This window comes from Gambusia affinis, linkage group LG08 (genome assembly GCF_019740435.1).
Source record: "Gambusia affinis linkage group LG08, SWU_Gaff_1.0, whole genome shotgun sequence".
Taxonomy (NCBI): Eukaryota; Metazoa; Chordata; class Actinopteri; order Cyprinodontiformes; family Poeciliidae; genus Gambusia; species Gambusia affinis.
Window position 1 is genome coordinate 15,540,361 of NC_057875.1, and position 27,538 is coordinate 15,567,898.

The 27,538-nt window shown below is 38.9% G+C and overlaps 1 protein-coding gene and 1 long non-coding RNA gene across 2 annotated transcripts; one reads left to right on the forward strand and one right to left on the reverse strand.

Annotated features, from left to right (window-relative positions):
* Positions 1 to 647: 647 nt before the first annotated feature.
* Positions 648 to 26,330, reverse strand: si:ch211-236l14.4 (SITS-binding protein). The gene is made up of 11 exons (XM_044124908.1): positions 26,073 to 26,330; positions 25,340 to 25,995; positions 22,756 to 22,927; positions 12,018 to 12,225; positions 11,786 to 11,936; positions 9,247 to 9,444; positions 6,642 to 6,910; positions 6,420 to 6,556; positions 5,583 to 5,704; positions 2,637 to 2,816; positions 648 to 2,500 (listed from the first exon to the last, which is right to left on the reverse strand). Exons 2-11 carry the CDS (start codon positions 25,808 to 25,810, stop codon positions 2,327 to 2,329), a joined length of 2,082 nt encoding a protein of 693 aa, XP_043980843.1. The 5' UTR covers positions 25,811 to 25,995; positions 26,073 to 26,330; the 3' UTR covers positions 648 to 2,326.
* Positions 5,728 to 9,323, forward strand: LOC122835674. Its single transcript, XR_006371339.1, has 4 exons — positions 5,728 to 6,342; positions 6,782 to 6,853; positions 7,780 to 7,879; positions 9,250 to 9,323. It is a non-coding gene; the product is annotated as an uncharacterized LOC122835674 (long non-coding RNA).
* Positions 26,331 to 27,538: the final 1,208 nt, after the last annotated feature.

The following is a 27,538-nucleotide window of genomic DNA, read 5'->3' on the forward strand; positions in this document are numbered from 1 at the left end:
GTTGCTGTGGGGTTGCAACCAGGGGCTGTTGCTTGTCACGTGGTGCTTACTCAGAAACAGAAATGACCAAAAACTAAGTATTTTTCAGTGCATGCTGCCACTGCCGTGTTCCAACTTGAGGAGAGAATATTTGAGGTAATGTGTAGTTTTACACACATTGTATTTTGCAAAGTGTTGGCCAATTTTATGGCCAACATTTTGGTCTCATCTGAGCAAAGCATCTTTTTCCTCAAGGTTATTGTGTCCCTTTTATTGCTTATGCCTAATTGCAAACATGCAATTAGTAATATCAGTAGTTTGAGTCTTCAAAGAAAGTGGCACTCAAAAAAATACTTGAGAATAAAAAGGTGCATAATGCCATAAAGACAATTTGGGCACAGTTGGAATCTGCCACTCTTGCAAAGAAAAAGCTTGAGAATGCGACAAGGAAGAAGAGGCAAAAATGACCAAAGGACAAAAAGAGATTTTTCTAGAAATCCCTGCAGTGGAAGGTTCTGGAACCAAACTTTTTCCATTTCGTTTTGATAATGTTTATGCCATGTGAAAGTCATTCTATCGGTTATTGTCTAATAAATGCTGCCAGTGATTCTGCGACCCCCTCCGTGTCATGAAACAAACATGAACTTAAAAAATTGGAGGACCTGAAATAAGAAAATGTAAACTTTATTGCATCATTCTACAATCCTAATTTACAGAAAAGAGAAAAGATAAACACATGTAATGGCACAGTTGCTAATACTGCAATAGTCCAGAAACACGTCTTAGTGTGAATTTTAAGTTTAGCACATTAATAAGGCATCTGGTTCGTTCCATCTGTACATTAAAGGACCGACACGCAAAAGCTCTTCCTGCAACACGTTTAAAAAAGAGCAAAAACATTCTTTTAAAATTTCTCATCGGAACTAGAACTTCTCACCAGAATGGCTTTGGAAAATCCTTGTGTGCACATTGTACATTCTGCTCTGTGACAGATTAAGACATCAGTGTGATCACAATATGCTACGCTGCTATAAGACATTTGGTGAACTGATAAGCTTCATTAGACCTGAGTGTATTAGCTGATTAGTACTGATATCTGCTCAGCTAATTTATACGGAGACACAAAGGCTGTAATATCACTGCTGGCCAGTTAAGATAGTTTTGCAGAGAGCAAATCAGTTATGAAAAACTTTTCTAAACATCTACAACATTCATAAAAAAAAAATACAGAGTGATTAATTATGAAGTAAAAAAATCTTTCTTTTTTTTCTGGGCAGATTTTAAATTTAAACACAAATCTGGTTCAGAATATTAATAAGCTATCAAACCGAAGAGGGTGACATATGTGAATGAGGCCGTCTAAAGGACTTACTAAAATACAGACTGTATTTGTGACAAGCATCCTATCAGAAAATTTCCAAAGTTTTACCAATAAATGCTTAGTTCTTGCACTAACAAAACATTCTAAATTCATCACCAACTCTAATCAATTGTTTAAAACAAAAAAAATCAGCTCTAAATGCAGAAATATGCACAGTAATAAAAAAGAGTGGCTTGGCCTCAAGTTCATGTGAATACAGTACTAAGAATGTCCAACAGAGCTGTACTAAATTAGTTAAGCTATTCACTGAAAACATGCTTGTTGGTGATGAACTGTTGTAACAGATTCACAAAGCAGTGAGCATCCAAAATCTGAGGTACATTCATAAAGCATCTGCCTCTCAGCTCTTTTGGTTCAAGTAAAAGCCTTTTTTTCCAATGACTGAGCAAGTCCTCCAATACCATAGTGCTAATATCCCAATTTGTGACTTTTGGTGTGTGACCCAGTTTTCTTCTACTAAGCAGTTCCCTCAAAAACAGCTGTTTCAAAAGTCTTCCTGTATTTTTCCATTTCTTCATTTGGTCTTCTTGAGAGATTCTTTTAAGCCAACAATGTTTTGTTCCTCTTTATGAAGAGAACCAGCAGCAACAACAACAACAACAAAAATTTAAAGACTGTTGAAAGGCAGTATGTAAACACACAGATCTTTCAGGAACTATACACAGAAGAAAGATGATTGAATAAAAAATAAAAGCCCAGAAAATCAGCCGGGAGGTAACACTGATTAACTTAAAAAATGAAGAAAACATATCACAAAGAGAAAAGGGTAACAATTTCAAACTTTAAAGTGCAAGTATAAAAAAAAACAGTCTTTCTACATGTCATCTCAAGTCAGACGTTGAGACAGCGTCAATGGTCTTTAGTGGAAAAGTGCAAGTTGAGATCAGAACACTTTCAGAAAAATATTTTTTTAAGAATTTGATTCAAAACAGTAACAATTGGACGACTAAAGATGTTAGTCAGGACTCAGCTTCTCCGTAAGAAAACAGCCACCTCCTCCAGAGGAACAGGGTAATCCTCCAGAAACGTCCCGCCATCAAACACCTGCTCACTCTGGCTGTCTTGCCACTGGAAGCCCCCATCTGGTAAATAAATATCCCTCTGGACTGCCCCCTTCTCCACTATCGGTGCCACCAGGACCTGAAAGCACAAGAGTTCAAAGCAGTTCATTTTACCAAAACTGATCTGGTGGCCAATTGGAAGTTGGATGGGGATCAGAGGCTGAAAACGTAAACTGGATCCTCTCCCATCAGAGAGGGATCGGGTCACTAGTCACCTCGTCTCCAATTAGAAACTGGTCATCGGTGGTGAAAGTCATGGGGTCACTGGGACTGAGCCACCACAAAGGACGGTAGATGGGGTTTCCAGTCAACTGCCACTCCTCTGCATACTTCTGTAGTAGTGGAACCACATCCGTCTGGTGCTTTGTGATATAAATCCGGGTCAGATTTAACACCTGGAGGGTTGACACATCATAAAATTAATGCGTATGGGCTTGTTCTCTGGCACAACACCACACAGCGTAACTACCAGTACACTGCAATGTAGTCTCTCTCTTTCACTTCTATGACTTCTTTCTTGATTCACTGTCAGATGGTAAACCAAAGTAATGGAGCATTACTGCCCCCAGTTGTTGTTGAGCTGCATGTAAGCCCTATGTAATCTCTGAACAGGCCAACTATTATTTGGCTGCTCCACAAATTTGGTTGATATGGCGAAACCACTGTTGAAAAATAAAACTTAAGATGCTCTGCTGGGATAAGACTAAAGCAATTCATTTTAGACCAACAGATATGCACACATTGTGTAAAACTATCACCTTAAGCACACCATTCCAATGGGAAAACACGGTAGTGGCAGCAGCATGTTTTGTGGATGCTTTTTTTTTTCCAGCAAGGATAAGAAAGCTGGTCAAAGTTGAAGGTTCATCTTTCAGCAAAGCAAACTGAACATACAGCAGGAGCTGCAATGCAATAGTGCTGATCAAAGCATTATTCCTCTACTTGGATGACCTAGTCAAATCCAGACCTAAGACGAACTGAGAATTGCATCCACTTGCCAGTTATGCACCACTTTGTGATGATCTATAATCATACCACTAAGATACATTAATGGCTGTGACTGTAAAGTGAAAAATGTGAAATAATTTAAGGGGTATAAATACTTTATCAGCGTCCTGTGTTTAATAAAACAGTGCCTGCCAGGGCAGAGTGCTTCATTTTTCCTTACAGTGGCTCCACTGTCCAAGCCCAGCTCTGGACTGCGTTTAGCCAAACGAATGTAGCATTCCTAAAAAGGTCACATCCTCCTCAGTGTCCCGTGACAAAAACCTAATTTGACCACATCTATTAAAAAGAAAATGTATTTTCATGAGCTGGGGATTGGGAACATTTGGAATGAGCTTGAACTGCTGCCCAGGTTTGAGTGAATCTTGCTCTAATTGAGAATCCAGGCGTGTGTGTGGCTTTGAGGTTTTCGCTGCTATTTGACTCCGCTGCAGTTGTTGCTGTGACCTGTCTGTGACTGTATAACGTCTCACAGATTCTGAAAACAAGGTGCACCAAAGTGCAGTAAAAAATGCCATATTAAAGTTATTTACAACATGTATTTCAGCAGACTGTTTTACAGTACACGTCACTTCAGTCTTGAATCATTCAACTTTATAAGCTGAATGCTGCTCTACATGCCAAAGTGGAAAACTTGCTGCTGTCTAATGTCTAGCAGAACTGTCCAAAAGCTCTATTTTTACTTTTGTCAGTGCGCTTCCCTGCTTCCGTCCTAATTGCTATTAGTACTGAAAAAGCAATTCATCATTTTATTGTCTATCATTAATGGAAACCTTCATTGCGACAGTAAAATATTTTTGCCAGAATTTGCCTTGGAATCATTATTCCAGTAGAGGTGACCCTAGAGAGTGAGAGTGAGCCATAAATCCAGAACAGGGATAGTAATTCAGAACAGATGGACTCTCAACCACAGGTGATTGAGATGACGAAAGACTGGAAGAACAGAAGGAGGGGTGAAACAGCTGACATCCTCTAGAAATAAATAAAAAATATATTTTCAGAAATCTGAGCTCTTGCAAGTTGTTAAGAAAAGCATCATGAACCATCACTGGAGATTGGTCACCCTGAGTTCCTGCTGAGATTTGTGAATTGCTAATTTTTCTTTCCTGTGTAGAAAAACGTTACGGCGCTACAAAAGCATCAATGAGAACAACTGCCAGTACGCTACTTCTTTACTATCTTTGTTTAAAAGTAGCCGCCACTGCCGCTTAATCCTTTTAAGACTTTAAATAAGCAGACAATCCACCTCTCTTTACACTGAATTTTATTCCTTTTGGAGAAAATTGCTATCAAAATGTGAACTTAAATTTTCTCACCTTAAAAAGTGGCGCAGCTCAGTAAACTGGAATATCTTTGAATTTTTTCATTCCAGTATTTCAAATCAGGGGAAGACCATATATATAATACAGATTCATTGTGTACAACCTGTGCAGTGAGGATTTATTTTTATTTTTTTATGATTATGGATTACAGCCAAGGAATCCCCAAGATTAATTAGAATATTACCAATTAAGATGAATTAAAAGGATTTTTAAAAGAACCCAGAATTCTCAGATTACTACAAGGTATGTCTGGAGAAACGTCACAGTGGACTGTGTCACTGTGATCTAAGTTGGGCCCTTTTTCTCCTTAGCCCCGGTGAGACTCCACCAAGTAGTCTCCAGGTAGAAATGTTTTAGCGGAGGAAATGCAGCAGCTCTCATCTATGTCCTCTGCTTCTACCAAGCTGTTGGGGTGTTTCACGTCACAATACTCGCAAAGCAGATCTTTTCCCTGCTGATGGACAACTTTTCTACCATGTCTTCCTTCCACTCAACTTTCCATTATTCTACAACCAAGATTGTGGAGAGTATAAGTGACTGTTCGCAAGCCAGCAGTTTTACCCAGAATCATTTGGGCCACAAGGTAACATTTTTGACAACAAAAAGCACTTTTATTGTGATTATATATTTGAGAAGATACATTTTGGCATTTTCATTAGTTGTATGACATAAACACGTGAAATGTAATTACTGACAACTTAGTGATTCTAAGATTAATTCTGCTTTAATTATGCATAATTAAAGCAGAATTAATCTGCTTTAACTATGCAGATTAAAGCTGGAATGTATGGTCTGTGATGGTTAAGAGTATTGTTGGATTACAGTTGCATATACCTGGTCCTCACCAAAGACCCAGGGTGGCGTATGGAAGCTGAGAACAGGAAGAAAAGCTGCTATCTCCAGCCACCGGATAAACAGCTCTTTATCTGTGACCAGGTCTCCAGACAGAGAGCCTCCTAAGAGAATAATAAGACACGACTCAGGGGCTAATAATTGTTCTAGAGCTAATACACTAAATACAAAAACATAAAATTTTTGAAAAAGACAGGAATAGATATGTATTACATAGACTTTGACTTTATAAAAGTTGGGCTCTATTTACAAAAGTAGGAGAGCAATAATGCCTTAAATATTTACACAAAGACTTTAAAATCAACTACAACTTTGTATGTAAGGTTTACATTAGACCAGTGAGTTTTGACTTTGCTCCTCAGTGCTGCCAGTTCTTCATGTTTCAGATGAGTCTCTGCTCCAGCACACCTGATTCAAATGATTTAATCAACTCCTCATACTATAATTAAATGCTGCAGAAGCCCATTAACCACTGGTTAGTTTCAGTCAGGTGTGTGTCAGCAGGGAAACACCTAAACACACAGCACAGTCGGCTCTGAGGGCCTGAGAGAAACACTGAATTAGACTTAAGACAAATTAATGGATCACACTTTTTTTTTTTCCAGAAAGTGCCTCTTTTCTCCACTTCAAAGAAAATAGTTTTCACCCAGACATCATCTGTCTGCTTGGCTGCAAGCCACCGTTGAAGGAATTTAGAAAAGGGCTGGTGTATGCTTGATTTACTTTTTTGCCAAAAACCAAGGTTTGTGTATTTAAAAAAAAAGCATCTTACTGAAACATTACATTGCAAAAAATGTACTAAAGAGGCTGTTGTATTACCTACTGCATCGGGAATGAGGAAGTTGTATCCCACCAAGGCATGGTGCAACAGTGAGGGAATGATTGCCCTCAAACCCGTTGGACTCCAGTCGGATTGTAAGAGTGCCATGTTGATGAACAGAGGCATGTGGCTTGATCTGAGACACAAAATGTTTGTAATTAACATACCTTGATGTGAAAATATAAATGTCACATACTTACTTGAACAGAAAGATGCATTACCTAGTTCCAGCTGTCATGATGGTGGAGTCTCCTATACTTTTGGCCACGTCAGCCAGAAGTTCAATGTATTTATCTCCACTCAGAACCAGCGGTGTTCGCAGGGCCTGCTCCTCGAACAGATTCCCCTCTCCCCCCTCCAGGACGACGTACTCCATCCCTAAATGGGCCTGCAGGGACTCCACTCTGTCCAGGAACCAGCTCACAGCGGCTGGGTTAGTGAGGTTCAGCTTCACGCAGAACTTTCCTCGCCACTGGGTCAGCACAGGAATCTGCAGAAATGGACCAGGAAAACAGTGCAAGTGAAATGCCACTGTAGCATTTCAGTTTTGTAAAATCTAAATAATACCTTGATAGATTTTATGAATGTGGTTATATTCTTTTTTTGACTGTGCATAGCTTAAAATATTTACTTTTAGAATATTTGGTATCTATTTCACAATTTGAATGCCATTTATTTTAAAACCAGAACAGGATCAAGTGCTGTACAAGTAATCAAGTACATATAAAAAAAAAAGAAAATCAGACAAGTTTATTTTTGCATTCTTTATTTGCAATGATCAAATGTGTGCTTATCATCTTTGGATACATTTTTGCAATTCAAAGTCATTCTTACTGACTGTTGATCCAAGCCTTAAAATGTAGAGAAGTCCCCAGACTGAAGACGTTAACTTCGAGATTTCTTTTTTTAATATCTATGATAAACTGCATGTTGTCCCAGGTTTTCTACAGCACTATCTGTTCTTCCACTGTTAATAAGGAGGGCATATCATTTTTCCTGGGTCAACTTACCCCTATGCCAATTCATAATTCACAAGCAAGCCCATAATCATTTATCGTTCTGCGTTTGATAGGTGCTTTTATTCAAAGCAACTTAAACATGAGGATATTACAATGCAGTTAATATTAAAACCTTCATGGTTGGGGCAGATTTAGATAGTGGTGGTTTTAATTTGGCCGTAAACCTTGCATTAGATCAGCAAAAGATGCAGGCGTTTCTCAAAAAATAACCAAGTCTTGTATTATGAGTGCCAATTTTGAAAGTGCAGGTTTCTGTTTATATCCACACCTTTGTGTTTTGACAATTTGTTGTTGCTGAAGAGCTTCTGCTTTTCACCCTAATCTTTATTTCCCTTCACAGATTTCTGATCAGAGTCCAATCCAGACTCTGGCTGCAACATCTGGCTGGAGGTGGCGTTGGACCCAAACGCAGACGTGAAAATGGTCACCTCATGTTCATGGTAAAGGAATTTATTTAAAAAAATACTTACAAGAACCGAAGAACTGGCACAGAAGGACCAAGGAGTAAACTAACTGGGATGAACAACTGAAGAACCAGCATGAGGGGAAACAAATGATGGAAAACTCAAGAATCCAGTGAGGTGGTGAGAAAACTGACAATCTTTTAACTACAGGATGATGGATAATTGGCATAAGAACCTGTTATGACTAAACAAATGAATCCAGTGCAGCTAGAGAGGATCCTAACCAGGGAGAACAAACAAATGAGCTGAAAATGAAGGCAGAGGGAACGACCACAAAATGGAATCTGAACCACAAACTAAAGATCAACACTTAGAGAAGGAACTACAGTAGCACACAATAAGCAGAACACCAAAAAGAACTAAACAACTCAACACAAAGTAATTAATCAAGTATTCAACACCCTTAATGTCAGCAATGAACTGCTCAAAATAATACAAAAACACAATCTAGTGAAAACCAGGAACAGAAAATCCCCATTCATTATGTCACTGGCTCAGCTGCCCTACAGCAGTCAGCAGAAACATTTTTGTAAAATTAAAAGATTACTTTAAACCTAAATGTTCCAGGAATATGAGTACTTTTGGGCTTTACTTTCTGTGCCTTTCTGTTCAAGTTTAAAACTCACATCATCACCATTACATAAACCATTTTTGTATCAGGTTATTTCTTATGATAATCAAGTATGTTTTATTATTTTTGATTTTTTTTTAAAACTACACAGTAAAAATCCAATACATAACTTTACTCAACTGTCCATTATCTTTACAGTTGATTCTTATGAAATTTGATAAATTATTAATCTTTGTCAAAGCGAAATTAAACTAAGTGACTCCCTGTTGTTAGATACATTCATTGGAATCACAAAGCAACATATTTTTGCGGCAGGCTCTAAATACAATGTGGAGAAGTCTTTTAAATTACTGGGTCAAAGAAGGTACATAACGTCCCTGTGGCAGATCCAAACTCACAGAGGGTCACTACAAAATTAATCGTTTGTCTGGTAATTACTTTACCACATAAAATGAATCACTTTCTCAAAATCTGTGAGTGATATAGTTAATTTAAAAACCGAGTCACTGAATATAATTTTTTAACATAGGTACAAATAAGAAAAAAAAACCTACTAATATTTAATGATTCCCTTTAGACATCATGAGACACATTTCTTTACTTTCACTTGAGGCATTATTTGCAAAAAAATAAATAAATGTAATATGTAGGGGAGTAAATACTTTTTCACATGGAATATGGAAACTAATAAATCTAGTTTAGGGGAAATACTGTAAATTTTAAAAGGTGTGACTGGTGAACATGGTGAATGTTTTTTCTGCTTGGTTCTCACCAGCTTCCCCTGAGTGGCTGAGGGAAGACTGAGCCAGTAGTCCTCTGTGCCGTCAGTGAGGGAGGTGTGGAACTGCGTGGTGTCCACGCCCAGGAAAGGAGACAGGGTGATGGAAATGTTAAGAAGCTTGACAAGTGGGAGGTCCCTGGTCAGTCTCTTGGACATCCCTCTTTTCCTGCTGTTGAGGTAGTCATGGTCCTATAGAAAGGAACAGAGATGCAGAAGCCAACAAAAAACATTCAACATGAGTTCTCACGAATGGAGATTTCACATTACGTAAGTGTGCAACCAAAGCTCTTAAGAATATAAAGTTTTATCCCAGGATGTGAATGAACTGTGGAAGCAAAAGATAGATTAACTTATATTGTGTAAGTTTCTGGGTTTGCTTTGTAAATTATGTATGAAAGCATGATTAGTTTACATAAGAAGAAACAAGAAAAACAAAAGCTCAACTCTAACCTTGATCTTTGTTCAGAAAGGTGACAAACAATGAAAGGAAATAAAATATGGAGAGCCAGTGTAGCTGATAAAAATCTTTGTAGGAACCAAAAAGGAAGGGCAAAGTCCAGCTAATGATCTACTTACTCTTCTACAATATTGGATTCCTTTCAACTATGCTTGTAAAAGTTTTCCATAACACACTGTAGGACTTCTTGCATCTACCGTGTATCAAAATAGGGGATGAGGAGAGGAGAGGAGATTTTAGAAACGTCTCGTTCACCAACTACAGATATGTTATTACTCCCACGATATACCTCCTCCCTTTATCACGTCACACCTACTGATCTGTAAAAAAGGAACATACAGTTACCATTGTGTATTTACAGTACAAACACAGATCCATGAACTCCTCATCTTTCCGCTCCAGTGCCGACTCCCAGTCAGATCGCAGCATCGCACTGGTGTCAGGATCACCTGCTGGAGTTGATCTTGGCTGGGATCCCTTTGAACCTCAGCACACCCAGTTCTTCGCCATCCTGCAGTTACCACACTCTCAGCAACCTGAGATCCTTCTGAGTGGGAGGCTCTGTTTATTTTCTCCAAACTATATTTGATTTGTAATGGAACATCACCAGGTATTGACATGGATCCACTTAACTGTGGTGTATGTTTCTGTGCAGTTTGGAATATCACTCAGAGGATGCTACTTGATGGACATGAAACCATAACATGCAATTCATAATATGCAAGTTATATCCCAAAATTATTACAAAATCTTTGAGGATGTTGTAGGAAGTTTTAGACAGTTTTTTTCTTTGCTTTGCCATTTCAGCGAATCTGTTCCCCCTCTTTTGTTCCCTGCCTGTTTCAGTCACAGTGGAGGTCCACTTAAAAATATTCCTTCAGCTGTGTCAGTTTTATGCACATGACCTCACCAACCTCACTGCTCTGACTGTTAATTAGGAAGATCATGAGAGCCACACATTTTAGAAAAAGAACAAATGAGTGAAAAAGCAAAACCCTAAAAAGAAAAAGTTGGACATCTTCAGTCAGTGGCTGACGTTGGTGTCTACTTTTTTTTTCTGAAGCATGAATATAAAATTGGTGTGGCAGTCAGACAGGGATAAACTTGAATCACCTTGAAAGCTTGTAAATCACTAAAGTGAAAGATATCATTGAACTTCACCCAGTAACACGGTTGTTCAAGAAACCTTCTTGAGTTCATTACATTACAGCTTGCAGCTTCTATACTGTAAGCTGTAACATTTAAAAAACCTGACCTTATTATATGAACATATTATGATGCCAGTAAGTGTGTTATCTGAGTTGTAAATGTGTCACATCAAAATAAACAATGTTTTAATGTTACACACACTCTCTACTGCATTAGCCTGGCTTTCCTCTAAATGCTGCATAAAAACTGGGGGACTGTAACTGTATTATTCAAATCAGAGGTTAATTTATGAATTTTTATATTTAAATAACCAAAATGCATTTTAGGTGTCAGGATGTTACTGTAGCTTTCTCAACCTACTTGAACCCAGTCGTACCAATTTGTCGAGGACAACATGCAGAATCTCCAGTTGGGATAAAACATTTGACAGGAGAGTCTGCAGGATCGGATGAGGAAGTGACTGTTCTTAAATGTGTCAAGTCAGTGTCAAGAGATTAAAAATCTCTGCCACACATTTCTCGGTGAAGACCACTTCCTGTTAATGGACTACTTATCGTCAAAGCATATTCAACACATTCAAAGGATCATAGATGAAACTGTTTGCTGCTATCTAGAAGTTAGAGTTACACCTAAACATGCCAAATTAGCTACTTTGGGTATCTAATGGCAAAATTATATTTTATTATATTGTTTTAAATACATTCAGCTTCTGCATTTGTAGTTATGTTGTAACATGATTGTGTTTTTGCAGAAAAGCAGTTTTGCAATGATTATGATCTTAACGTACTAAGACTTTAAATCAAAATGTAAATCTGTCCCTCATTTGAAAAGGCTTTTAAAAGGAAACTATTTAAAATCTAAACCTGAGAATCGATTTAGACTTAAAAGTCTAAGTCGGTTCAGAGACGAGTGTTCAGCATGTACCATTTCTGAAAGGAGGGTGGTGGAATGTTCATTGAGGCTAATGACTCCCTCCCCCAACTGGTGTCTCTTCAGACGATTGGAGAAGGTCCTCAGTTCCTTCTCCACTTTCGGCCCCGTGTCCACATTGGTGAGGAACTTCCAGAACGGCAGCCTGTCAGAAACACAGGGCTTGTTTATGACTCATGACAACTGAAGGCAAATAAATTAAAATCTTTGTCTAGCCCGAACTCACCACAACGTTTTCATGTTTGGCAGCTCCCTGCTAAGCTCGGAAAGCTGTTGCACGGCTTCCAGGTGAGCGGCTTTAACGTTGCGGGCCACACACACAGTGTACTGGAGAGGGAGACGCTCCATACTAGGCAGCGACTTCAAGCAGAACTGCTGTCTGCAGTCCAACCCGAGCTGCATGGGGATGTCAGGGGACACAAGCACTGTGACTCCTGCATAGTGGGAAAAAGACAGGGCAGGGGGTCGTTTGTTGTCAGAACCAAATAAATATTACATTTGGCAACCTTTCGCACGGATTTTACAAAACAGAGCTGACACGGGGACTTAGCCACACACTTTGTATTTAGTTCTCTAGTTGGCTTCAAACTGGAGGTAGTGCAAGGGAGACGATCCGTTACAGATTCCACTTCCATGACATAGTGTACGAGTGTTACTGAGACCTGGATGAGTGCGGCAGATTGTTGTGGGAGGCAGAGAGCGGGGCTGTGTCAGCTGATATCAGATGTAAGAAAGACACTGCCTGAGATGAGCAGTGGCAGCAGCGCGCCGTTGAAGGAGTGTGGCAGCAGGTTGCACTGCACACCTAGGGTAAAAGAGTCAGTCGGGTAGTTGGGAAAATCCCTTTGCTAGTAAGAAATTCACCAGTAGTGAAAATGCAGCTGACTAATTCATGTTTTCGACTGACACAAGCGATGAAGTTTGGAAGAGAGACCTTCTATACTTATGTATACATACGCAACACTATGAGTGGTAGAACACCATTGATATTATGAGACATAATGCTGGCTGCGTCATACTGTGGGAATAATTTTCCAGCAGCTTACAGGGAGGCCAGTCGCGATGTCAAGGCGATCACAGAAGAAAATCTGAAAAAACTGAAAGCCTGTAAGATGCATCTCTTATTGTTTGTTGTTGTACAACGATAAAGTATGTAAAGGTTCATGGGGTGTGAATACTGTAGTGAGGCACAGCGACAGACATGAAGATAGTTTGGCTTTGAAAATTTAAAGCAGTGAGGGACAAATCAAGGCTTTTGTTGTGTAGTGAGAGTGTCCCATGAGCAACAGTGTAGATGGTCCTTGCAAGCAGTGAAACAATAAAAAATCCATGAGAAAATTTTGTCCCCAGATGTAATTGTTGCCCTGCAAGGAATGTCTTGTCCATCTCAGGTTACCCCTCCCCTCACCACTCTCCTGCTTTAAGCACCCGCTCTACCTCTCTGTTCTGTCCGGCTCCGGGCCATTCCCATCTAAGGCCAGCGAAATCTGCTATCGATCAGTGCCGTTAACCCAGACTCTGACCCCGGCCCCTGACTCAGGTTTTTGGAGATTTTTTTGCCACAAGCTGCTTAAAGTGCCCAACCTGAGGATTTCAGATTCTGCAGCTGGTTTACGAAGAGATTAAATAGTCTGAGAAGCTGGTGAGCGCTTGGCCTGCTTCCGCCACCCTCTCTGGTTTCAATGCACTTACTGTTCTCATGGAGGCCACCACCAAAAGCGGGCAGGGTACACATGTACCCGTTTATAATCAGATTAATAGTTTCAGAGATCCACATTTAAGTGCTGCATAAGGCCGGTGAAGAGCCTTTAACCTGAAGGTAATTCTCATGTGTTTGCAATGGATAATGTCAAAGAGATACTGGTAACACCTCAGCTGCTTCTCACAAGGTATTAGGTCACCACTTCTCTCCGTCATACAGATTTATAGAGCTAAATGTTGATTTTTGCTGATAAACATTGTGAAATAAATTTGTAATTTACACAGCATAACCCATGACACCTGTACATGAATTGTACTGAATTGAATAGTAAAATACTACAGAAGAATCTTGCTGAATTAGTCTGCACTGAAGCAAATGTGTAGAGTGTAGCTGAAAGTGGAGCAGTGTAGAAAATGTTATGGCTTCACAATGGGATGAAAGTGAAACGCAGGCAGTGAAAACCGATGAAGTGAGAGTAAACCAAACACCAAGTAGATGCACAGAATGATGAGCAGATAACGCAGGCTGCTGCATGCTGTGCTTTACTAAAAGTGTGCACAGGACGGAACGTGTCGCTTGAGTGTGACTTCCAAAGATGCTTACAGTTGAAACCAGATATTTACATACAGCACGCTGTACAGGAATATATGTAATCATATATTCACACCAAACGTTTTGCAGTTTATGATTGAGCAAAATTGCTGATATTTACAAAATGGTGGAATAACAACACAATTCATATTTCTAGATCTTTTACTTAAATTTAGATGTTTGCATTAATTTCTTTACTAATTAGAATTTATTAACCACAATAGTTTGGTCTATCCCTCCTTGTAGAACTTATGTAGCTTTACCTGCCTTCAAGACTGCCTTGCTCACATTCACCTTTTAAACCCTTTCCCAAAATCTTCTATTAAAGTACGACCAGGACGCAGTGCTGGCCACTCCAAAGCACCAACTTTGTTGTCCTTAAGGCATTTAGAAAATAATTTTATTCTATTCTTAGGGAAATTGGTAATTTGAAAGCTATAGATTGTCTCCAATCTTTAGCTTCCAGGCTGATTTCTTGAGATGTTCCTCATAAAGCAATATATTTATGCACTGGCCTTCCTTGTAGCCAAACATCCCCAAAACAACGTGCCGTATATTTCATACACTCTATGTAAATAACTAGTTTCAACTGTAATTCTTACTGGCAGTAAAACAGAAGTGAGTCAAGGAAATAGGACAGCATCATCCAAAACTGCAGCTAACCCTACAGATCCAAAGTTGTACTAAATCTTATTTTCTATTTTTATACAATCTAACTCCCTTTGCATACAGAATGATGCTTTTTGCTGTCTAAGCAGAGTCTTACAAGCTCTTTGCTTCGTTAAAAAAACATCGCATATCTCCAAATTCAGCACACGAGAGCAGGAAATGTAGAAAATGACGCAAATTTGAGACCTTGGGTAACAGCCAAGGTGGGATACTGGGGAGGAAGCAATAGGGGCGACCCTATTTTTGGAACAATTATTTAAATGTTCTGAGCTTCCCATAAAAAGAAAAAAATACCCACCAGCTCTCAAAGGTGAAATTATTTGCCTTACTGGAAGTATCCTCTTACTTTCAAAGCAGCAGCACAATTTAATGGGCACAAATGAGCGATTTGACACAGGCATTCCTCAATTTTACAGTTTGTGAGCAAGCGCACAAATCAAGTAGCTTTCTCACACATGGAGATGCATGCATTCACTCACACACTCACGTACACTTTCTTTAGTGGAAAACTACAGACATCCAAGAAAAACAGGGTAGGTGTTATGACACCATAAAGGCTCCATGCACTTCCTTTTTGCTGGGGCAGAGGTGAACACTTGGAGGTGGCATGTGGAGATAGATTGGTACTCTTTCTTAGGGGTCAGAAAGATTTTAATGGGGCATCTAGGGCCTCTAAAAGAGGAAAAAACAAAAAACAAAACTGCTGCCTAAGTTCCTCCTGCTGCAGACCAGATGGGCTGCACTCCTTTACCTGTCATATTTATACTGTTATTTATGATGCCAGTGCACCCTGACAAACCTGACTTCAGTTTTAAAAATGTGCACAATGCTCAATGTGTGTGCAGGGGTGTGTGCGTGTGTGTGCGTGTGTGTCAAGGCATGAATTTCCTTAACAATGGAAATTTAGTTTCTGTGCCCAACCTCAAGTAATTGATAGCCACAAAACTGGGTTCCTGCCATGTTAGTAAATTTCCAATCCCCCCTTATTGAAACAATAATGACACAATGAGGAACCTTCATAGCTCGACTCCGCTCATCACTCCACTTTATTACTTTCATGATTCTGATGAAAATAAAAGGCGGTGGACTGGAAAATGTTTCAGATTAATGTTTGTCAAAACGAGTAGAGTTTGAGTTTCACCGTAAACTTACTGGTGATCTAATAAGGCAATTAAAACACATGACTGGTTCTAAACATCTCCACTCAAAAGTATAAAAGAAGCTAGACAAAACATGAGCATTTTTACATACAAGCTTTATCAAATATTTCTTCTTAAGTAGTTTAAATATAACTGTAACTAGATGGTTACATATGCTGTATAAAAATACCCAGGCTTGTTTGCCATAGTCTGAGATTACATAAATCTGAACCTTTCCTGTTTTTGTCATAATTCACAGCTGTTTCTGTTTTGGTTGTCACTTATATAATTTAGATATTTAGATCATCTTAATGTAATTTTTTTCTTCCAACCTAAAACCTAAAACATACAAGATATGTCAAACAATAAGAGGAAGGTATTTCAGTTTTCAGCTTTGTTACCTCTATTATATATTAAGAGTTTTCATGCTTTTGAAAAGTACTTATGCAAGCCTGAGTATTGTATATATACTTATACATTGTATATGTATAAGTACATATACAATGTATATTGTACTTACCGTATACATTCTGCTTCTGCTCTCCAGTTTTCCATTCATTGCTGCTATTTCAGTTGTTTGCTGTATGTTCTCTCTTAGTTTTTGAGATGCTACATTTCTGGCACTTGGTTTATCTGTGGCTCCTTTCATAACAGGGGGAATTAGACGAGCTTCTGCTGCCAATAACTTAACATTGTCATTCTATAGATGAGAGTCTTGACCTGGTCTTTTAGTGTCTCTCTCCTAGACACTGACATTGGTTGAGCCTTTAATGCAACTAACAGTCTGTGCTCTTACAATCTGAAACCAGCTCAAAGCTTATCAAGTTCACTATGTTTTTCTCTGCGATGAAGCCACTAAAGGAGCTATAACTGCCATTAACTTTTCTTTGTACTCCTAGATCAGTGCATCTGTTTCTTTTTTTGTGTGTGTGTCATGCTCTGTCTTCTCAAATCCCCCGTCGGTCATTGTGGCAGATGGCCGTTCACACTGAGCCAGGTTCTGTTTTCATTTCCTCTGTCGTTACATGCATGCTCAGTATGAGGGGGAAGGAACTGTCAGCGACACAAAAACAAGCAGCTGACCACGGTCACTTTATGCTCGTCCAGGAGGAGTGACTGCTGCAAGTCAGTGACATAATGCAATCTTTTTTTTTATGAAGTGCCTTGAGATTACATGTGTTGTGAATTTGTGCTAAATAAACTGAATTCAAATGAATTGAAACAAAAAAAACAACAGATATTTTAATGTGATTTTATGTGATAAAGGAACACAAACCACTCCTTAACTTGTGCTGGTTCAAACACATGAAATTACAATAAAGCCCATTAAAGTTTGTGGTTATAATTAAACTAAGTTGAGCTATATAATGAAAGTAGCTTAACGGGTGAATTGTCAACAGATAATCTTTTACCTTCTGTTTTAGTGGTTTTATTGCATCTTGTGTTTGTGCTTTCAATAAAACTTTAAGAAAATACTTTCACGTTTTTATCAGCGTTCAAAAAGCTCAGTTTGATTGCAATGGAGTCAATGCAAAAGAGTCAAAATCAAATGCATGACGGTTTTACAGCTCTTATCTCTGACTCCGTCATACTTGGCTCCTGCCTACTTGAACACGCAAACCGTAAAGGAGCAGCAATCAGCTGTCATCCCACATGGAAAGACTGAGTCAGAGAAGGAAACAAAGAAACATGGAAAAGAAATAATATTTCGAAGAGTTGTAGTTTTAAAAAAACAAGACAAGCTGAATTTCGATCTAATTTCTCCTCTGTGTCTAGATATATGCAGACAACAGAAAAAAAAGTACTGACTCAGCACAACTTTTCCACATTTTTTTTTTTTACTGTTACAACCACAAACTTTGATGTTTGTTTTTTTACCGTGATTTTATGGGATAGATCAATTCATAAAATCGTAAGCTGGAAGAAATAGGATACAGATTTCTCAGCTGGATTTAGATCTGGACTTGGACTGAGGCATTAAAACAGATAAAAATGCTTTGAGCTAAACAATTCTGTCGTGTGTCTGTTTACAGTTGTCCTGCTACATGGTGAACCATCGCCCAAGCTTCAGGTCCTTTGTAGCGTCTGACAGGGTTTCTTTCTGGACTACCTTGAATTTATCTCCACCATTCCTCCAATGAGTCCTGACCAACTTCCCTGTCACTGACAAACAGCATAATGCCTCCACCACCATGATTTATGGTGGTGTAAGATGTCGTGTCAAGGTGTTGTGCTGAGGTGTTAGTTTGCCTCCACATATTACATATTACGCTATTACATTTTACAAGCAGATTTCTGTGCTGTGCCACAAACTGCACAAAACTTAATCACAAAGGGTAAATTGCCTGTAATTGGGTGACTCTTTACCAAATCCAGAGGATCCTAAAGCACTTCACTCTAAATTCACTGCACCATTCACATGCTGATAGTGGCAAGCAGTTGGATTGTAGCAACAGCTGCCCTGGAGCAGATTGGCCAGTCCTAGAATAAATTAAATCTTAAATTGACTGTTTCTATATTATTATTATTATAATTGGATAGCCTCTGTGTGGACAATAGATGTATGACCAGCACCATCTTTGTATAGAAGCGTTGTACTAAAGGTGGCTCAACAGTGCCACAAATGTTAGCACGTTTGTTTTGTAGCACGAAGGTTCCAGGTTCAATTCCTGGCTTTCACTCTCTGCCCTTCTTCCTTTTCTCCTACTAATGATTCTCTGTCTGGATGATCTCAGATTCCTTTTGAGGATATATGGCTGGAGCAGTTCCGTTAAATAAATGGGTGCCAAACAATTTAACACTTTAAAGCTAACTATATTCTTGGAAAGTCTGAAGTTAGAAGACCTCGTTATCATCACCCTAATCTTTCTCTCCCTTCACTGATTCTCAATGGTTGGTAAAACTAAATAACTTTGAAACCACATGCATTATTTTGGCCTCTGCTGTATGTTCATTATTTGCTTACATGTGTGGAATTAGATTAGATTACAACCTTTCAAAATAGATGCATCTCCCGACAGGGAAAACAACGTTTTTAGGTGTTCCTCATAAATGTTATTGTTACTTTACATGCCGCCGATGCCGGTTTGGTAATAAGCGTTTTGCATTTGTAACAGAGTAAAATCCTACCTCAGCTTGAGCAAAATGTTGTAATATTGACTGATCTGCTCCTCACAGCTCAGTTATGTTTGTATGGATAAAGACAGGTGGAGCTGCGAGACGTTCCTCTAGCTGCCAGTATTCTCAGATATCAGCCACTCCTATACTTCCATATATCCTCTATCTAATCTTTCTGCATCTCTGCAAACACCTCTGCCCTCTTGGTTCTGCTCAGTACATCTGTGCCAACAGCCGTCCGATATTTGTGTGTCAGCAACAAAATCTTCAGTTTCTTTGACTCCCAGAGGTCCTATTAGGTTGCACATGTCACTCAGACCCTACCACATTTATAATGTGCTCCACTGACTAACTAAAGTAAGTGAAGACAGGTCACATGCACGGACCTCGTGTGTAATGGTCAAGGAGTTCAAGCAGCTGTCCTAATATTATATTAAAGCTACAATGTATTTGTTCCCCTAAAGCTGAAATGGAAAGTAAGAGGCTTCAAGCCTTCAGTAGGACTACAGTCTACTGAAGGCTTGAAGCCGAGATGGAATTTCTTAATGACATTAAATAGTTATATCACTCAGCGGAATGTTGTGGAGCTGTGGTCGCTGTTTTACATTTGGTTATTTTTGGAGTATTTCTTGAATCTGCTAAAGGAAAACATTCAGACAGCGAGTCTCAGATGAAACCAAAACAAAGTAGAAAACACCCCCAACATTCTTTTGATTTCATTAGTTAAAAACTTAGTAACTCAGTTGAAACTTCTCAACACTGTGGAGGAGCCCATTGATTATACCATCAAGTAAAGCAATTATTTTTACATTTTAAATCAGTATGTTATCAGTATCAAGTATTGAACCATGCTGCTGGGATCTCTGAAGAAACTGAATCATTTTTGAAGCTTGTTAGTTGATAGGGTGATGGCAAAACGTACAGCAGACACAGTATGACTTGGAGGCAATAGTGCAATAGTCGGGTATGCATTATATGCAACTGCCTTTGATCAGTAACAGAGTCACAGCACTGATTAGGGACCCTTCCGTTCCTTGATCTCTCCTCCTGTCCCTTTGTTCCACACACACTAAAGGTGATCCAATGCATGCCCTTTTGAGATCACGCTGTGGTGAGCCTGTTCTCATTTGAACCTTGTTGTCATCTGATGATATGGAGCTAAATATGGAGAGGCAAAAGAAAAAGTTCTTTGTGCGGAAAACCGAAGCGACATAAGAATAACAATGTTATAGGGATATAAAAAAAAAGGTTTCCAAAACGGTTCAAAGACAGTAGATAGGTTATGCAGGTGTACGAAGAGGAGGCTTTTAAATATTTGGTCACTTTTGTCTTGCAACTACGGCAGATTATAACAAGAACAAAGAAGGAGCTTGTTTCGAGTAATTTTGTTGTTCAGGCAGTAATAATGTGTTTAAATGGTGAATTATAAAAGAGATAAATTTATAGAACTTGGCAGTGAAACACTTGAGTTTAAATGTCTTCACTCAGTATTAAACTGCAGCACTGTTGTGCTATGTTGTCTGATAAGTCTGACCAGATGTAGCAACCAGACAGTAACTGTTATCCAACAATTTAAAGTTAAAAGTCCTCTTAAAATGAAAAGCTCATGGTTTTTTTATGGTTTGAGAGCTGTATTCTTTAAACCTACTAAATACAAAGTTCATATCATTAATCTATGAAGATGGAGAGAAAGAAAAAAGAAAGAGAAGAATCAGGACAGACAGCAACATGAATTAACATTCTTCCAGAGTCCAGGCTGGTGTTCAAAAGTCATAATTTAACATTTCCACTCCACAGGGTGCATGGAGCACTGGGTGCTGCTACTGTTACATTTTATTAAATTATCACACAATTTATTTTTTGTTTTTGTTGAGCTAATCACCTGCTGCAACAAAAAACTAAAGTCCATAAGGGTTATGCACTAGAACATTGAGGACCATATTGTGTCAAAATGCTCCTCATGATGTACACAGTTGTCCTACTGCGTGCAGGTTTACAGATGTTTGAAAATTATTGTCAACGTAAATAGCTTTATGATAACAAGCTTGTGTGTGCTGAAAACCTAATCTGAATAGCAACAGAGTAAACCAATACAAATACTTGATGCTGCTTGGTTTCTTATTTGACTTTTCATTGAAGTTCTTGTTCAGTTCTTCTCCAAGTACTTAAGAGTCTAAAGAGCTTCATACAAAGTGTTTCTTGTTAAGGCTGCATTGGTTATGTAACACACTGAAATGTGTGGATTTACGCTATATGAACAGTAGTGATTGTGGTATAGAAGGAAAATTGTGCAGATTCTATTTTAGCAAGTAATAATCTGAAAATTATAGCTTGCCTTTGTTTTCAGCCCTCAGAGTTTGCTTTACATGTCTTTGTTTTCAACAGATTTTCCGCTAGGACTGTTCAGAATATGCAGTAGCTTCATCCGTCTCTTCATCAACTCTTTCCTGCCTTCTGAAAGTGGCATGATGCTGCTGCCAGCACTAAATGTTATGTTTTACATGTAAACAAATTCATTTTAGGTCCATTTGCCCAGAGCACCTGCTTCTGGATGTTTGCTGTGTCCCCTCCATGACTTGCAGCAAACTGCAACAGGGACGTCTAAGAGTTATTGTTCAAAACTTCCTTTCTCTTGGCACTTTTTCAAAAAGCTCAGGTTTATGGAGTTTAAATAGTTAATAGTTAATAATAGTTAGGTTTAACAATAGCTAAATGGGATGAATAGACGTATACCAACAGATTTTAAGATCCGGTCTACTAACAGTCGGTTTGTTACATGGTGATCTGCAAAAAAGATTTGGAAAGTTATATAAGACACCTTTGAAAAATCATGACATGACACCACCTTAATTATCACTGCCTTGCATAATAAAATATACTTATTCAGTTTTAAATCTTTGAGGAACAAGATTTAATTTGTCGAAGACACGAGATTAAGACAACTTGAGAATATTACGTTGCCAAGGTTAATGCTGCACTTTACCACACAAGCACATGTACACATTCCCCATCAGTCACATTAACCATTTACATCCGCTGGGGGTTACTGCGTTCCCGCTTTGCCCCCTGTATAAAATCTAACACCTCCCAAAAATAACCCAGGGAGTTAAACAAGGCAGGAGGGCTCTCTTCCAAAACTGTCCTTTTAATAGAGACAAAAGGCAATTACGCCTGGATCCCAAAGGGTTAATTTAAGATGCCAAAGGTGGTTTGTGTCCCTTTGTGGTTTAATCCTAAATTTAATATAGCGAGATGCCACAGACAGGATTATGTTACTCTCTATTTGTGGGTCAGACAACATACCAAATCAGCATTGTGATTTTTAAGTGCTGCCTTGAGAGCTGTTTATTATTATTATTATTATTATTATTATTATTATTATTATTTTGAATATTTTTATTGGTTTTCAACAAAGTAGATTACTAACCCAAACATTCAAATCCACACATCCGTTACATATTATTATTATTATTATTATTATTATTATTATTATTATTATTATTTTTAAACACAAACACGTGAGGAGTTTCATATGCACTAAAACACAACAAACAACACAACAGTCTCCGCTGGGCTTCCCTCACACTCTGCGATTGCAAATCTGCTAGTGCTGAGTCAGATTTCTACAATCCTTGATAGAAGTGTGCAGAAACAGCTGACTCTGTGTCATGTTACGCAATAGAAAATATATCTCTGTTTGTGTGTTTATTTTGTGTGTGTGTGTGTGTCTAATAAAGGCACCTTACCCGATGAACCCAGGAAGTAGCGTTCCAGTGGAGAGCCATATCCAGAGGGAGTGTCCTTCAGATTGCTGACGATGTAGGGCTGCATTGTGATGTTCTGATCATTAATGGGCCAAGTCTGACCCTGGACATTCGCGCCGCCGTACCAGGAGACATTGGCCATGGAGAAGCAGTCCTGACAGGATACAGTCAAACAATGAACCACAACTTGCAAGCAAAAGTCATACAAATACAGCTAAAGACGCGTAACAATAAGTTTAAATGTAGAAAGAATCAGCAGTGCTTTTCTTGATAGGGAAACTCTGACATTTTGCAAAGCGTGTCAGTCCGTCAGTGACTCTAAAAAACCTTTCTGTCACAATGATAAAGAGCGTAGATTCCTTTTCAGCGCTAAATTACAAACACTGCAGCTGATCATGTCTACTTCTTAATCTAAACAACTGACTGAGTTAGGCCTTAATGTGATAATTTCCCAAAGAATAGTTCTTCAAAACTTGGTTTAATATTTAGAAATGCTTAATTCTACTTGTAAAAACAATTCATTCAAGAACCATCACTTTGGGTAACGAAGGAAGACTTGGAAATACAACAGAAAGCAATAAAAAAGATACAATACAACTATTACTACCACTCTTAAAGGTAGAATAAATGATTAGAATATTTATGCTGAAACACAAACGTGGGTCACATTAGGGCTGTAGTGTAATTAAATTAGGCCTCAAAGATAGTTAGAAATGCATCTTAAAAATATCCTGTGTCCCCTTTAGTCTTTTTAGACACATGCTTCGTGTTTTAACATATTAAAATGAAGAAACCTGACTCCAGAACTGAAGAACCCAAAGTGCTGTGCAATGCAGGTACATGAAGCCGTCTAAGAAAGTACAGCACGCAGCAGGGGTCGAATGACCAAGGGGTTTCTAAAGGAAAGCCTTCATGTAAAATGTACAAACATGTCAGCAAAACTGGCCTCCGTAGCCAAACGGTCACCTGAGAGGCTCTGCAGACGGCAGGGTTTGAAAAATTAGGACAACATGGGCGACCTGGGCACAAAGGGATTTGCTGGGAACAGTCACGCCACAAGTTATATGGTGAGGAATGTTCCAGTGGGAACAGATTAACCTCCCTAAACATCATAAGGGCTTCTGAAATTTAAGATGGAGAGAGGGATGGGTGGATTACAGTGAGTAGACTATTGGATGTAAAGTTCTTAAAAGGTGCAATTCAATGGACTGCAGCTGTACTGTGGAGGCTTTTATATAAAAAAGGAACTGCGCCGACTGCATTGTGATTTTTGCAAATGCCAATTATTCTGATTTGACTTGCTTTATTTTAAAATAATGCAACAACTGAATTAATTTTTAAAATGGAAAAACAGATCACAAGAGCACACATTGGCATTTACCGAAGTTCAACTTGCTAGAAAGTTTGTCTGGAGCAAACAAGTTAAAGTTAAAAACAAACTTAAAGCCAGTAGGGGTAAAATCATTTCCTTTTAGCAACAATAAATTTTATACCATACAAAAACAAACTTCCATATCCACATGAAATGACATCACAATATTGATTGTGCTTCTTTTGAGTAGAGCCATTCATATTTTCTAGTGTCTTTCTTTATAATTGCATTTATATTTGTCACTGTCTTCTTTTGAGAGAACCACAGAAAAACATTTTAGAGTGTTGCGTGGAATTATTTTAAGCAAAACTGTATGAAGACGACATATATATCAATGTTTAAGAATGTTTCCCCAAGTCCTAACAAGTTCTTCAAGCCCCACTATGGCTTCCAACACTTTGACTTAAGCATAGCTGAAACCTTAATAACTAAGATGAAGCTCAAATGCCTTAGAATCTGAGGCAAAATTTTCCAAAAGTTACAGGCCTGACATAAAATTTACAAATGCAAACCAATTAGCTCAATTGATGCGTCTTTGTGATGTCAGCATCATCATTTCTCCGTTGTAAAGCTTTGTATTTAGTGAAAATCCTTATTGCATTATCCTGTGGTGTTTTTCATTGTTTGCATATATTTTTTTAGTGACAAACACACACCACTGAATTGTATCTTGAAATTCTTTCTTTAGCTTCTCATCAGCAAGTCAACTCTTCTAGTATGTTTTTTTTTCTTCATTAAATTAAATCCTAATAAACAAATCAGTCTGACTCTCTCTGGGATGGAAATCCAACAAGTCGAACAAGAATTCCGGTTTCCTGCAACTACATCTTCAGATGCATTCTAATAATAGTTTTCAGGGAGGATTGTTGATATTGAACATTGCACACTGTGCTTAATAAAAAAAAAAAAAAATGAATGGTTTTTTTACGGTAAAGTTTAATATCCGACACAGTCAAATTATTTAACCACATGGCTTGATCTGTAATTGCTAGTTTAACTATGTTGCAAAGGTCTGAATGACACATTTCTCACAATTATTTTTGGACAAAATTAACTGAATTTGCACATGGAGTCAGTAGCTGATAAAACAAATTCAATGCGCGCAAAGTGAAGCTGGAAACGTTTTATTAGTCTTATGCTGTGCGGAGTGAGATTTTCCTCTGTGGACTGACTGAATCTTGACCGAACACCTACCTTCAGCTCCACATGACAGTTCACCGGCGTCCAGGCCATGCTGTAGCACTCCGTCTCTGCATCCTCGCTCACCTCCAGCGAGATCTTCACCTCGGCCACCGAGTCCCAGGTGTAGCAGAACTCTGTTTTATTAAGCCAGCACAGGTTCCTCACAAAGGGAACCTCGATGTCGGGGTTCCCCACGTTCCCGACGTCTATCTCCACGTAGGTCCTGTCCTCCATCAGAGTCTGTATGACCAGCGAATGGGTTCTTCTCTCCCAGATCAGTCCGCTGAAAGTTCCCCTGAGGATCCAGTTCTTGTTGGGCTGGTCCACCACTTGCCAGTAAATAATCCCGATGGTCATTACAAAGAAGACAGCCACCCCCAGACAGGCTATTGCCCCTTTCCACGTCTCGTTCATCTCCTTCAGTCCCGTGTCCCATGTTACCTCCGGGATGGGACTGGGGTTCCTATTTCGAGCGTGGGGCATGTTTGTTTTTCAGATCAACAAAAAATCAAACTTCAAAAATGCAAAAACATCCGTGTGTCAAAAATCTCTGTAGCATCATCATATCATACTCTTTTTGTTCAAACCAGTAAACCAGTCTACTCCTTATCTGTACACCGTTTACGCTCCTGCTCTGTTTTGCGCGTAATTGTGCCAGCAACAGTGACCTGTCATGTGAAGAAAGCTGTGAGAAAAATGAACCCTTGCGAGGAGACGAACAAGCATGAATTAACAATTGACTTACCGCATACTGTCGCTGCTTTAAAAAGCTTGTGTTTTTATATTGCATTGGCTGCAGTGAGCTCGGGAGCAGCCCCGAGCCGGGTTTGGCAGCAGCATCTACGTTTAGCTCCTCCGAGTCTGCCTGTCTTGCACTGTCTGACGTAACACCGGGTTTTTCGGGGGAACGGCGGAGGGGGAAGTGGGGGATCAAAAAGGGGTTGACAGAGTCGTGGAGTTGCCCACTGCGGGTGAGGAAGGCGCGGGCAGCCCGGAGAGAAGGAACCCCTCTCCCCTCCCAGTTCAGGTGCGTGCGCAACGTCTCCTTGCGCTCTCCGTGCGTAAAAACAGTTGAGAGATGTTATATTGAGAGTGAGGGGTCTGATTTTTACGTGACATTGCTAGGGTACATGTTAAAAATCGGATCTTGCGATGGTAAGCATCCATAAGTACATCTCAATAACTTAGAGTATGAACAAAAAGTTTATTTATTTAAAAAAAATAAAAAATTAAAAAATAAAAAAAGTCGATTACATATATTACACAGATTCATTCCTGTGTAACAGAGGAATATTACACAGTTTTGATATCAGCTTTGATGATTATAAATTGTATTTTTATTACGAAAATGTCAAATTATGGCCAAATACACAATCATGGGGAAGTCTGTTGCTCTCCATGAGACCCTCCACAACAGAGGTAGTGACCATTGACAATGTATTGACTTTGCTGTATGCCAGCACATTTTTCCAATGATATGTGGAAGAAAATCACGAGTTTGAAAAATGTGCACACACAACAGGGTACAGAAGAAGAATATGAGGCAAAACCCATTCAAAATAATGGAGAAGATTCACAACTTTAAGTCAGGACTTAAGTGACGGCTAGCTGGATGATTTAAGGTGAAAACACAGAGATCACCACTGAGGGCAACATGTTTAATGTACAATTTCTCTGTGCATCATTAAGACTTAAAGACCAGTCACATTGGTTCACCAGGATGAAACAGATCCTTGTACTTTAGTCAAGAACAGTTCTTGTAAGTTATCTACAGAGCAAAACATAAAAGGTGTCACTCACCTTTGACATATGTCCAATCTTTTATTAGTTGTCTGATACTTTTATATTTATTGTATTGACCTGAGTGATTTCTCCTTTGGCTTTCCAGTGTTTGCAGTCTCACGTGTTTGGGATATTACATGCATGATTTGTGATTTCTGAATGATCTGAAAGCTCAACAGAGTTTTTGACAGATGTTTTGTGACAGTCAGAGTCTCCACAGTCCATTTCTGAAGAAGCTAGTTGTTCACAGTTTTAGCATGAATTAAAGCGTCAGTCCAGTGAGGGATGAATGTGCTCAGTGTGGCATCGCTGCGGCATTAAGGAAACTAAGAGGTGGTTGATGTTGTCTCTGGTTAAGGAGGGTTTTCACACAATGAATGTGAGAGTTGCATGTGATGTGCATGTATGTGGTGGCTCTCAATGCTCTGA

Bases quoted from the DNA above. Each gene is read 5' to 3' on its own strand.
- si:ch211-236l14.4 (XM_044124908.1), bottom strand. From the start codon at position 25,810: ATGCCCCACGCTCGAAATAGGAACCCCAGTCCCATCCCGGAGGTAACA. The intron at 9,445-11,785 runs GTACATGCTGAA...TCCTTTCTATAG, and splicing joins CCACCCTCCTTTCAGAAATG to GACCATGACTACCTCAACAG. The intron at 5,705-6,419 runs GTAATACAACAG...TTATTCTCTTAG, and splicing joins CCTCATTCCCGATGCAGTAG to GAGGCTCTCTGTCTGGAGAC.